Source organism: Pogonomyrmex barbatus, unplaced genomic scaffold, assembly GCF_055798465.1.
Source record: "Pogonomyrmex barbatus isolate J1 unplaced genomic scaffold, ASM5579846v1 scaffold1, whole genome shotgun sequence".
Taxonomy (NCBI): Eukaryota; Metazoa; Arthropoda; class Insecta; order Hymenoptera; family Formicidae; genus Pogonomyrmex; species Pogonomyrmex barbatus.
The window spans coordinates 21,612,143-21,623,933 of NW_028297098.1; the positions used below are offsets into that span (position 1 = coordinate 21,612,143).

General features: G+C 24.2%; 1 protein-coding gene across 3 annotated transcripts; it reads left to right on the forward strand.

Moving 5' to 3' along the window:
* Positions 1 to 2,464: 2,464 nt before the first annotated feature.
* LOC105422826 (nose resistant to fluoxetine protein 6-like) lies at positions 2,465 to 11,456 on the forward strand. Of its 3 annotated transcripts, XM_089077535.1 has the most exons (14): positions 2,470 to 2,788; positions 2,862 to 3,483; positions 5,031 to 5,275; positions 6,389 to 6,582; positions 6,763 to 6,875; positions 7,108 to 7,365; positions 7,438 to 7,651; positions 7,995 to 8,160; positions 8,236 to 8,315; positions 8,394 to 8,489; positions 8,559 to 8,688; positions 10,137 to 10,317; positions 10,560 to 10,702; positions 10,792 to 11,456. In XM_089077535.1, the coding sequence occupies exons 2-14, from the start codon at positions 3,264 to 3,266 to the stop codon at positions 10,939 to 10,941; spliced, it is 2,190 nt and encodes a 729-aa protein (XP_088933661.1). In that variant the 5' UTR covers positions 2,470 to 2,788; positions 2,862 to 3,263; the 3' UTR covers positions 10,942 to 11,456. The 3 variants fall into 3 exon arrangements, 2 of the variants coding, with proteins under 2 accessions (XP_088933661.1, XP_088933656.1); XM_089077530.1 differs by having other exon boundaries at positions 2,470 to 3,483; XR_016139399.1 differs by lacking the exon at positions 10,137 to 10,317 and having other exon boundaries at positions 2,465 to 3,483; positions 10,792 to 10,929.
* The last annotated feature ends 335 nt before the right edge of the window (positions 11,457 to 11,791 follow it).

Below are 11,791 nucleotides of genomic sequence, written 5' to 3' on the forward strand. Positions count from 1 at the left end.
ACATACATACATACATACATACATACATACATACATAAATATAAATATATATTGCATATGCATATATATTGCATAATATAATTATAGCATTGCGTGTATATGTTTTAATTATCTCTCTAACAAATTACACGAAATTTACAAATTACAAAAGTAAATATATATATATATATATATATACGCCAATATCTATTGACGAATCTTTCATTTTATTTATATATTTATTCAAAAGCTTTCTACAAATAATATCACATAATTAATTAATATAATATAAACGTAATATATAGATGAGATATGTAGCACAAGGAATTACATATTCCTTGAAAAACGTATTATAAAAAAGATAATTATATGCACATATATCATTACGTTATATAATGTTACTTTCAATTATACAGGTCCATGACATTTCTTTTCAATTTTCACATTGCCGATCACATTTTGCCAATTCATTTCAAATTCATATATTCATTTATCATTAAGGTTATGTCTTTTTTTCTTATATCTTTTTTTCTATATCTTTTTTTGTTAGCAATGCAGTTCAGGACCTGCTTCGTATTGATGCTCGCACACAATACATCCGTTAATTATTTCATTTCAAGCGCCATGAGTTTAAAATCTGATTTCTTAAGCTTATATTTTACACATTCATTACATACATTTCCTTACTTTTTTTTATCTGTACATAACATTTATTATTATTTAAGCAAATGAAACCAACTGGATAATTTTGAATTTGGATAATTGAATAGATAATTTTGAATTTGAGCACTGCCAAGCAATAACACATATTTGTATTAGTCAATTAGAAGTAAGACTAACGCTTTTGTCTTTGATAGTTAAAGAATTGTCACTTATATATTTTCTATCATATATGTACGTGGAACGAAGAGACGAGCGAACACCAAAGATTTGATAAGATAAATAAATTTGATCTCAATAACATAATAATAATTTAATTACCGAGTTGAGAAGTCAGTTTCCTGGCTGAGGTAATATTTTTCGCAATAAAAAATTTTCAAAAGTGGGGGATTAATCGATTTCAAATTTGATTATCGATTTAATAGGAAAAGGGTGAATTTAGATTTAGCTTTGAATAGGCTACGTTGTAAGATGATTTAACGACGTAGTTCGCAATAAGCATTGTCTTGAAATTCAGAAAAGTAAAAATTATTCGACTCAGTCTGCTGATGGAAGCCATCTATTGTCTGCTTGTTTGATAAAATAGTTAGTTTTGATAGTGAATAATAATCTATCTTTTATAGCGGATTATATGATATATGATATTATATGCCTCATCTAAAAGGAATTGTTTGCTATTACAAGTCATTATTTATTATAACATATAGCAATACATTTTCAATCTATAATAAGTTTACGATGACAATTTGCAAAATAAATTCCGAGTCTAAGTAATGCATTTTTATTCATTTATTCTCAATACTTGTATATAACGAAGAAATGACTAACTTAAACGTATATAATTCTTAGATTCTCATTTAATAAATTTACAAATGTATAATTGTTGAATTTAAAAGGTTTTCTTATGAAAAAACCGTTGATTTATTTAAGATTCATAAATTACAAATAATCATATTTATAAATACATAATTAAATATTAGATTCATGTATTTAAATATTAGAGTTTACTTTTACATTATTGTTCACCTTATTTATCATAACATTCAATTCACTATAAAAAATTAAAGTAATAAAAGCAACACATCCCAAATTTTGTTAATATAAATAAATTATATTTATTAAATTACTATTACTATACTTATCTAAACTCTTTGTAGATAATTGACTATTTAGCACTAAAGTATTCCCTAATAATGAAATTTTGTTATAATTGAAAATAAATTCAGGGTCTCTCTCTCTCTCTCTCTCTCTCTCTCTCTCTCTCTCTCTCTCTGTCGTAACTCTAATCTTTGTTGCAAAGAAAAGGTAATCACAATTAATCCAATAAAGAAATATCTGCAAAATTAATGTCTCTTTGTTTTGGATTGAACAATAAGATGATTTATATTAATAAAGTATAGTGACTTATGTTCATTAATTACAAAAATTACAAAAATTGTATAAAAGATTTAGATCTTTTTGCTTCATTTAAATTATTCTATCTATACATTAACAATGTATAATTATAAGATTTCTTGTATATCGTTTATTTCTCTTTGTCTAATTAAATGACAATAAAAATTAAATAATGCATCATCACAGAGATCCTGAATATTGATACAATATATTTATACTAATTATATTGTAACGATACTAAGTTTGATTTTTTTTTAAATAAACTTTTGCTCTTCATTTATTCCCCTTTTTTTCATGTTAGAGAAAGAAAGCAGAAAAGATGAATAGTGCAAGAAGTTCAATTTAAAAAGACAAACATACTATTAATTTTTTTGTAAAGTTTTTGTATAATTATGTGTTTACAATATTAACTCACATACTTATGTAACGCTAATGCATTAGACGATTGCATTAAAATAATTGCATTAAGACAATTGCATTAAGACGATTAGATAAAGGAAAATGAATCTTGCTTCCTACTTAACATCTCATGAATTGTATATTGATTCAATTCTCTTCTGTTTATTAAGATGTTTGGATTATTGGACACAAAACATCTATAAAACAAAGGATAAAAAGAGAGTTTTGTATCGCGTGCTATTAGGAAAAGACAATAAAAGAGTTAGAGTTCCTGATGCTAATTACGATCGAAATTCGGCGCTCTCGACAGAATGACACACACACAGTTCGCGAAGAGACACGAAAGAGACTACATGTAAAGTAAAAACATAATAAACTCGTAATACTCGTAAGTTATCTTGATTAGTTTGGCTCATTTATTTCATCAGAAGTTCATCTATCCAAATTCAAGGATCGGAATCAAGTGTTATCTGAGAATTGTCTCAGTGAGACTCGATCTAATAGCGGATCGCAGAAGAATATTTAAAATAATCAAAGGAGCGATTATGATATTTTCTTTGCAACCGGACAAGATTTCGACAAAAAAAAATATACATTAGATTCAAATAGAAAAATCACAATGATCTAGTGATAATATTACTTCTTTGGCGTTAATAAAAAAAACATATTTAAAACAAATGTGTATATCTATATTGTAAAAAAATGTATTATATTAGTAAAACAACTTGATTCTTCTGTATTTTAAAATTAATATGCTGGTTGTCAAAAATACTAATTGAATCGCAATACAAAAAGAAATAAACGTGATTGCTGTTTGCTAGAGCCCCATTATGTTGCCACGACAATTTATTTTGTACATCTGTACAATAAACTTTATCACATTATTTAGTGTCTCTGCTCATAGTCAAAAATTTAGTGACGCTCGTATTCATACCCTACCGGCTTATGCCATTGCTTCAGTAGCTGATCTTATTGATTCGACGATATGTGGAAAGGAATTGCATAAATTTCGAAATGCTATAGATCAACGAATATTATGGGGCTTGAAAGGTAAATAAAGTTTGTAATCATTTTTAATCGTATTGATAACGCACTACTATTTTAAATCAGAAAACATATTTTGAAGAACAATCATTTATGTTTTATCCATAGTGCATAAATTAATTGTTATATTGTAGAGATTTAATTATATTTCAATTAAGGTTAATTCTCCACAAATGTAATGTAATTATTATTTAACATAAATAACAAATAAAAAGCGATTTGAGAGTTCTAACTGAGAGCTTTAATTATTGATATAAATAAGACATAATGTAAGATATGTTACTATCATTTATATTATAATTTATATTATAATTATGTAATTTCATATTATACTCTATAATCGGGTAGTTAAGCCCATATAAATTACTTTTTTATTTATCTGTTATATAAAAAAATAATAAAATATATCGGGTTGTATGTTATATAGCAATTGTTATGTCGTTGCTATATAGAATATCTGTAAACTTCTGCTTTTCCTTTTATGAGCAGATTCTTTAATATTCTAAGACGAAAATTGAAACTATAATAGTTTTTCAAATATTAAAAATTAAAGTTCACAAATAGAACTAAATCATTTTGCGCGCTCAGGCATAGTATATAATAAGCTATTAGAAATGAAGTTTCTTTAACGACATCGAGATTCTTAAATAATGATATTCTTATTAATGATATTCTTATTAAGGGTGGAGTCTTATGTACACTGTTAGATATTAGAGTCAAATTTGACTCAATTCCTTAAGTTAAATAATTTTAGTTGTTTTTAACTACCATATATGTTGAAATTCACTATTTTCAATGAAAAACATGTCAAAAAATACAAAAAACTGGATTGTACGAGTCAAGCTAGGTTGTTTATACATTGAAAATAACTAATATAAACAATAACAATTTACATTTACAAACGTTTCGACTTTTAATATGGTTATCTTCAGTGTGTAAAAAATTCGTTATAACATTCGGAATTCGTTATAACATAATTAAAATTGGTTTTGTTACAAGGAAGAGTGCCGTATGGTTATCAATAGATAAAGTCATTATCGCATAATTGAACTCGGAACAAATCTCTGGTGCAAATCAAGAACAATTGTTTGTTGGTCATGTATGTTCGTTCGAGTTATAAGCAAAGACGCAATCAGAGTTCCAAGAAAAGTCTTAGGATCATGCGTGACCAATAATTAAAATTTATTTATAAGCTAAAAAAAGTAAATCAAATAAAATTTAAAAAATTAAAAAAATTAATTCAAATACTAGATTAAGAAAAATAAAATTCGAAATACAAGTGAGTTATTAAATTAGATGATATGAAATGTCAAACGAAATAAATAGTAATAATATTAACAAATATAAATAATACAAACTAATTACGGAAATAATATAGTATGAATTAAAAATATTGAATAATCAAATATCGAATAATGATCACGTTAAGACAGATTAGTATCAGAACAGAAGGGTGCGAACAAAAATTAAAAATTGGTCATACTAGTATAATAATAATAATAATGTTACTATTTCTAATATTTTATACTAATATTTTATTTCTTGTTTTTAAGTATTAGATTCCAGTGGTGTATTTAATTCTGGTTTCCTTTACGGAAATAACTATTGGCTGGGAAGTCGTAGCCAATGTCTCGATACAATGAATACAGCTCGCCTACTGAATTCAAAGCAGAAAATATTAAATGAAACACTGTATCATGATTCACAACAGCAGTTTCCTTCTTTTAAAGTGAATTATTTTGTTGCTCATTTTAAACACAACAATACTCTTCAATATCATATAAATATACTTGAAGAGGTAAATTTATAAAAAGCTATATATAATAAAATTCAAAAAATAGATAGAACATATTCATTTATAAATGTTAATTTATTGTATTTGTTGAACTTACAAAATTTTTAAATTAAATACAAAATTGAATCAACAGAAAATTAAAATGTAATTAATATTGTACATTATTAATCTTTATATTCTTATTTAAACTTGCATTTATTTGTGTTTAAAAACGGCACAATTTGGGAAAAACAAAGAAATATTAAAATATACAAGGAAAAGAAATTATTTATTAAGAGATTAAATAATTTATATTAATTCTGCAAATATTTGCAAATAGAAGCTTTGAAAACTCAAAAGAAAATTATATGATTTTATTTAAAGAAAAAGGTATTAATTGTTTTGTCTTTTTAAATATATCAGCAATGTTATATTATTTATTACTTAAAAAATCTGAATGACTCATAAAAATTACAAGAAAGATTTTTTTCGCTCTTTAATAGTTTTGAATAAAACATCTTGTAACACTTTACGCGATACAATTTTGATATGAAAATATGTTGACATGTTTTTATCAAAATTCGTAAGATGCTACGCCTAGAGTTGCGACGATCTCTGATTCTTCAATTAGCAATGTCACTACGACAATTTGAAATTTCGCAGTTAGCACACAATATTTTATTTTTGATGTCTCCTCGCTTTATTAACAGAAAACATTATTATTATTAATAGATTTACACATTATTACATATTATTATTAACAGATTTATAAAATGCACACTTCTCTTTTAATTAATCCAGTAATTTAGTCATCTAATGAAAACCGACTATAATTCAATTTTAGACGTATGGTCATTTATTGATTAGAAAGGGGGTCTTTGATACAAGATTGTTCTATTTCGATACAAGACTGATCAATTACAAATATTTTCTTAAAATGTATTTTTATTTTGCAAGAATTTTTATAACATATTTTCTCTATTCTGATACCAGATGTTTTAGATATCCGCGAAGTAGTTAGAAGCCTTGAATTTCCATTTTTATTTAATTAGTAATTCCAGTTATTTCTAATTTTCCTTAATAATTCCTTTCTCTACAAATTTAAATGTAAGAATACAGAAAGTTTTATTCTTTCAGGATGTGATTTCACTCGGACTCTGTTTGCCAGCGTCGTGCTCTATAAATAATTTAAATGTTATTTTGAAAAAAATACTTTATGATAAAATTTTCCTGATCAATGATCTCTATTCCATGGATTTCAAATTGATCGAAATTAAAGAATTTAAAGATGATTATGAATGGTTATCCAGTAAAATGTCATCCTTCGTTTGGTACAAAACATAAATATAGCAACTATTTTTTTTATGATATAAGCAATATATAATATATAGATATAATAAAAAATGCATTTTAGTATTATAAATAATTTTTATTAATTTTTTTAATTTTATTAATTTTTAATCTTTTAAAAATTTAATCAAAATTAAATCAAAAAAAGCTTTTGTTTGTAGTGTTGTTCTAGCGTTTTTTTTCTTCATGACAACAATTGGAACGACATATGATATATTTGTGTATCAAAAATATATAAATAAAAATACGACAAGTAATGATACAACTAATAATGGTATGTATCATATATAAAATCTTTAAAATAATTTGTAAAATGAAAAATATTTTCCGTTTTAACAAACTACTTATCATCTTCTTATTATACAGACTTTATTTTCAAAAAAACTTTTATTATGCGTACTGAATTAAAATTATTAATTATATATATGATAAATTTCAATTTTCTTCATCATTAATATAGACATTTTCTGTATCTCTTATTTAATTGAGGCATTTTTGTTTTTCAGTTAATGTATTATTAAAAACCGAAAAGTATAATTCAGACATAAAAAACATGACTAAGAAAATAGAAACAGATTTATCTTCATATCGAGACAATAAAATTGAAAAAATACTAATATGCTTCTCCGTTTATAGAAATACGAGAGAAATATTTAATACAAAACTAAATGCCGATGAAATACCTCTCATTCACGGGTTAAAATTTTTAACTATGTTATGTATAATTTTCATCCATACTTTTTTTTTCTCAGCAGAATTTGCCAGTAAGTACTTTACAATATTGGAACGGTAAACATTTTAAGATCTGCATAATAGAATTTATTTTGTGAATACAGATAATAAAGGATGGTTTCTGAGATATAGTGGCAGCTTTTGGATTAGTCTATTTGATATTTCATTTCTATCAGTCGATATTTATTTTCTTTCGAGCGGTTGTTTAGTGACCTATTTGTATCTGAGAAATAAAACGGACAAAGAATTGATTAAGCCAATTGGTTACAGACAAAAATTAATTACTTTTTCTGTATATATGATAAAAAGATATATCCGGTATGTATTACCTCACTTAGATAATAAGATAATATCAATAAAATGTTTGTTAAATATTTTTTTTATTTAATTTATATTATTTTTATTTAATAAATATAATTAATAAATTAATTAATAACGGTTAAATTATGATATTTTGATAACAGTATGTAAAATATTATGTTACTTTATGTTGATTGATATCAAATAATACAAAACAACGTAATAGCAACGTTATCCTTTAAAAACAATTATAATTGAATATTATTTAGAAAAGTACAGTAATTGGGAAAAAAATTTTTAATTTTATTTTGTGATCCAATGTAATTTATTTTTATTTCTATAATTAGAATTTTATTTTAAGGCTAACTCCAGCTTACATAATGACATTAGGAATATTCTTATTAAGCTCAATTAAGTTGCATAACACTTCACAATTTTATATGTACGAGAAATCATATGAAACTTGCGAGAAGTACTGGTGGAGAAATCTTTTGTACATAAATAATTTCTTTGGCCTCGAGGAAATGGTACATGCAAGCTATTTAATTAAAAAAAGCTTAAAATTATGCGTATAAATCTTTTACGTTTCATTTTTATTACAGTGCATGATTTGGAGTTGGTATTTAGCTAATGATATGCAATTTTTTATAATTGCTATAATAATATTAATGTTGTCAACTGTGTAAGTTAATTAATTATTGATGGTAATATAGCTACGTGTCTCTAATATATTCGGAAAAATATCATATCGTATTTTCAGATACTTTTATGCCGCTGCTATGCTGTTGGGTATACTTTTAATAGGCTCCGTCATTCTTAATGGTTATATTTCATATACTTATGAATACATTCCAACGTAAGTTATTGAAATATATTTTGCTTATCGAGAAATTAATTATGTTAATGCTTTTTCTTATTTTTGTAGTTGGGGTGAACTGTATAGACTTGCAGATATATTATATTATTCACCATTGGTTAGAATAATTCCATATATTATAGGAATAATTACAGGTTTTATTTTAACGAAAATAAACAATAATTTTGTTTTAGAAAAGGTAATGTATAATTTATATTTTATGTAAGTTTAAGTAAGTTTTGATTAATAAAACTTGAATGTTAATTTATAAAAGCTGTACAAAGCTACAAATATATTCTTTTCTTGCAATTTTATTGATTATAAATTAATTGTTTATAAATTAGTATGCAAGGCGTCGCATTAATCAGTCCAATGGTTGGAATATTTAGATGATTCGTCATTTTCATGAACCTCTTTTTCATTTCAAAAATATTTTTAACTGATTTTTAAATACAATTTATATTATTATATTGCAATTGACAAATTTGAGTATGTAAAACAGAAAATCTAAATACGTCAAATCGATATCAACGTATTCTTGATATATATTAATTCAAAAATAATTAATTCATACCCACACAGCACAAATGACTATTTGCCCAACTAATTGTTGACTTTTTTTAATTGACTTGTAAAGTCGACTATTAGTCAGCTATAAGTTGACATTCAGTCTAACTAAAGTCGACTTTAGACTTCTCCTACCGACTTATAGTATTAACTGTCGACTTTGTGTTGCTTGGATATGTAATAAATGTCAAAAATAATATTTAAAAAATTAAATATAAAAATGTTTTTTTTAATATAAAGTCTTAAAGTCTTTAAACAAAATATTTTTGAAATCATAATAACTTAAGTAGCATCTTATACTTTTTTACTTCATTCAAAATAATCATAGGATTAGAAGCATCTTTCTATAAAAACTTTTTCATAGAAGGAAACATAAAAGTTAAATAATAAATTAATAATATTAAGTTAAAGATATAATAGACATGTTTTAAAAATGTCTAAAGATATCTTTTAAAAGAAAGAATTTAGGTATCTTTAATACCTCAGATGTATTAAATATAGTTAAAATATATCTAAATAGATTTCGGTAAAAATATTCTTATAACAGTTGTCATAAATGTTTTAAAGATATTTTAAATACATCTTTCAAATGATTATAGATGTTTTTTAAAAGTGCTACAAATATCTTTATCGAAATATCTTTTTAGATATCTCTTAAATGGCTTTTAGAGATCTTTTTTAGAAATACTTTAAAAATATTTTTAAACATTTTTAGATATCTTTTAGATATTTTCTCATATTTTTGAAACTTTGATATTCACTGAGATCATATTACGTAACAAAAATATATGATTTCATGTAAAACAATAGCGATCATAAAATATCTCAATAGTGATGCTATTTAAAAATAAATCGATATTAATTATACACTCGATATTCTACAATTTTTGTCTGACATTTTTATCTTAAATTTTGGATTTTGAAATATATATTCTAATAGATTGATTAAAATGGGACATTCTAATACAATGCAATATATAGAATAAAATATAAATAAATTATAATATTTTAATATTTATATCACATGTTTAGGATTTACTATGAATTCTTACTATATTATAATAATATAACAATTTTCAGAAAAAAGTAATATTATGTTGGTTGCTTTCGATCACTAGCATTATTTTTATAATATTTGGTCATTATACATCCTTACAATATACATCTATTATGATTACTGCTATTTATATGGCCTTGCAAAGAGTATTTTGGGCTATAAGTTTTGCATGGATTGTAATAGCATGTTTTACTAAACACGGAGGTTTGTTTATTTTTTGGAACTTATTTATACAGAAACAGTTGTTATTTAATTAATATGTATGAAATGTTATTTAAACATTAAAAATTATTATTTGTTATTTATATTTTACTTATTATATCAGTATTATTTTTTTAGTTTCATTTTACTAATTATTTTTTCATCATAATTATATATTATAATTTCGAATTTCAAATGTGTTTTAAAACATTATTTTAATGTTAATATGTTTGATCTTATTATAGGCATTGTTAATCAGTTGTTATCATTCAAAGGCTGGATTCCTCTCAGCAGACTTACTTATTGCGCTTACCTTTTAAACCCTATCATTATACGATCGATTAATTTGTGTAGTGAAGCGCCAATTTATTTTCAATTTTTGCCTCTAGTAAGTACATTACATGTAAATATTCAAAATCCTAGTAACAACGAATATATGATTTAGAAAAATATAATTATTATTATTTTCGTTTTCAGATTTTTATGTCTCTGGAATATATCTTTCTGAGTTTCTTCTGTGCTTTCGTATTGTCTTTATTGGTAGAAATACCTTGTATCTCATTAACGCGAATGTTCATCCAATACTTTAATGTAAAAGAATATAATATAAATAAGAAAAAATTGTAATATTCAGATATATAATGTTGCAATTTTATAAATATGTGAATGTAAATCAGTTAAGCAAAGTTTCTCATTAAGAGATTTAAAAAATTTGTAATTGTACACGTAATACTTGAACACAGTTGGGAGATAACGTAGTGAAAATATAAATATAAATATTTTTAATGATCACATGAACATATATTTTTAATTATCTATGATTCATTCAATTATAAAACTTTGAATTTACCGATAACGATTTGCGTTCTTTTATATCTATGTTCATATAATGTATAATAAAATTCATCAAATCTATAAATCTATTTTCTATTTATAATGCGCTTAGCGTCGCATTAAGAAGGCTTATGCAATGATTTTCTTACGCAAAACTGTGCTTCAACAAATTTATTACCTGCATGTCAGTATAATTGCAGATTTTGTGAAATGCACAAAATATAAATACCGATCGATCAAATATATTTATAACATTGCAGTAGCTGCTCTCTGGTCAAAATTAAATAAACGATATTTTATAAAAATAATCATTTTTGTAACTTTTGTTTCTAGACTTGTACTTTGTATGTTTTTTGATACCTTATCAAAAATATTTGAATACCGAAACAAAATCTGTTTTCACTATTACTATTCTTATTATTATTATTATTATAAAAAGCTCTTATTTCAATAATTATTGTTGCACTGATACTGTACTGACGAATTGCATTATATTCACCTTTAACATTGTCCCGCGCAGCCAACGCGGTATGAGACGAATACATATGAAGCGTGTATACAGAGATATTTCTCGCTCATTTCTCAAAAATACGATTTTGGAACATAATTTTGTTATATATCATTGTATTCATTCATAATGCGC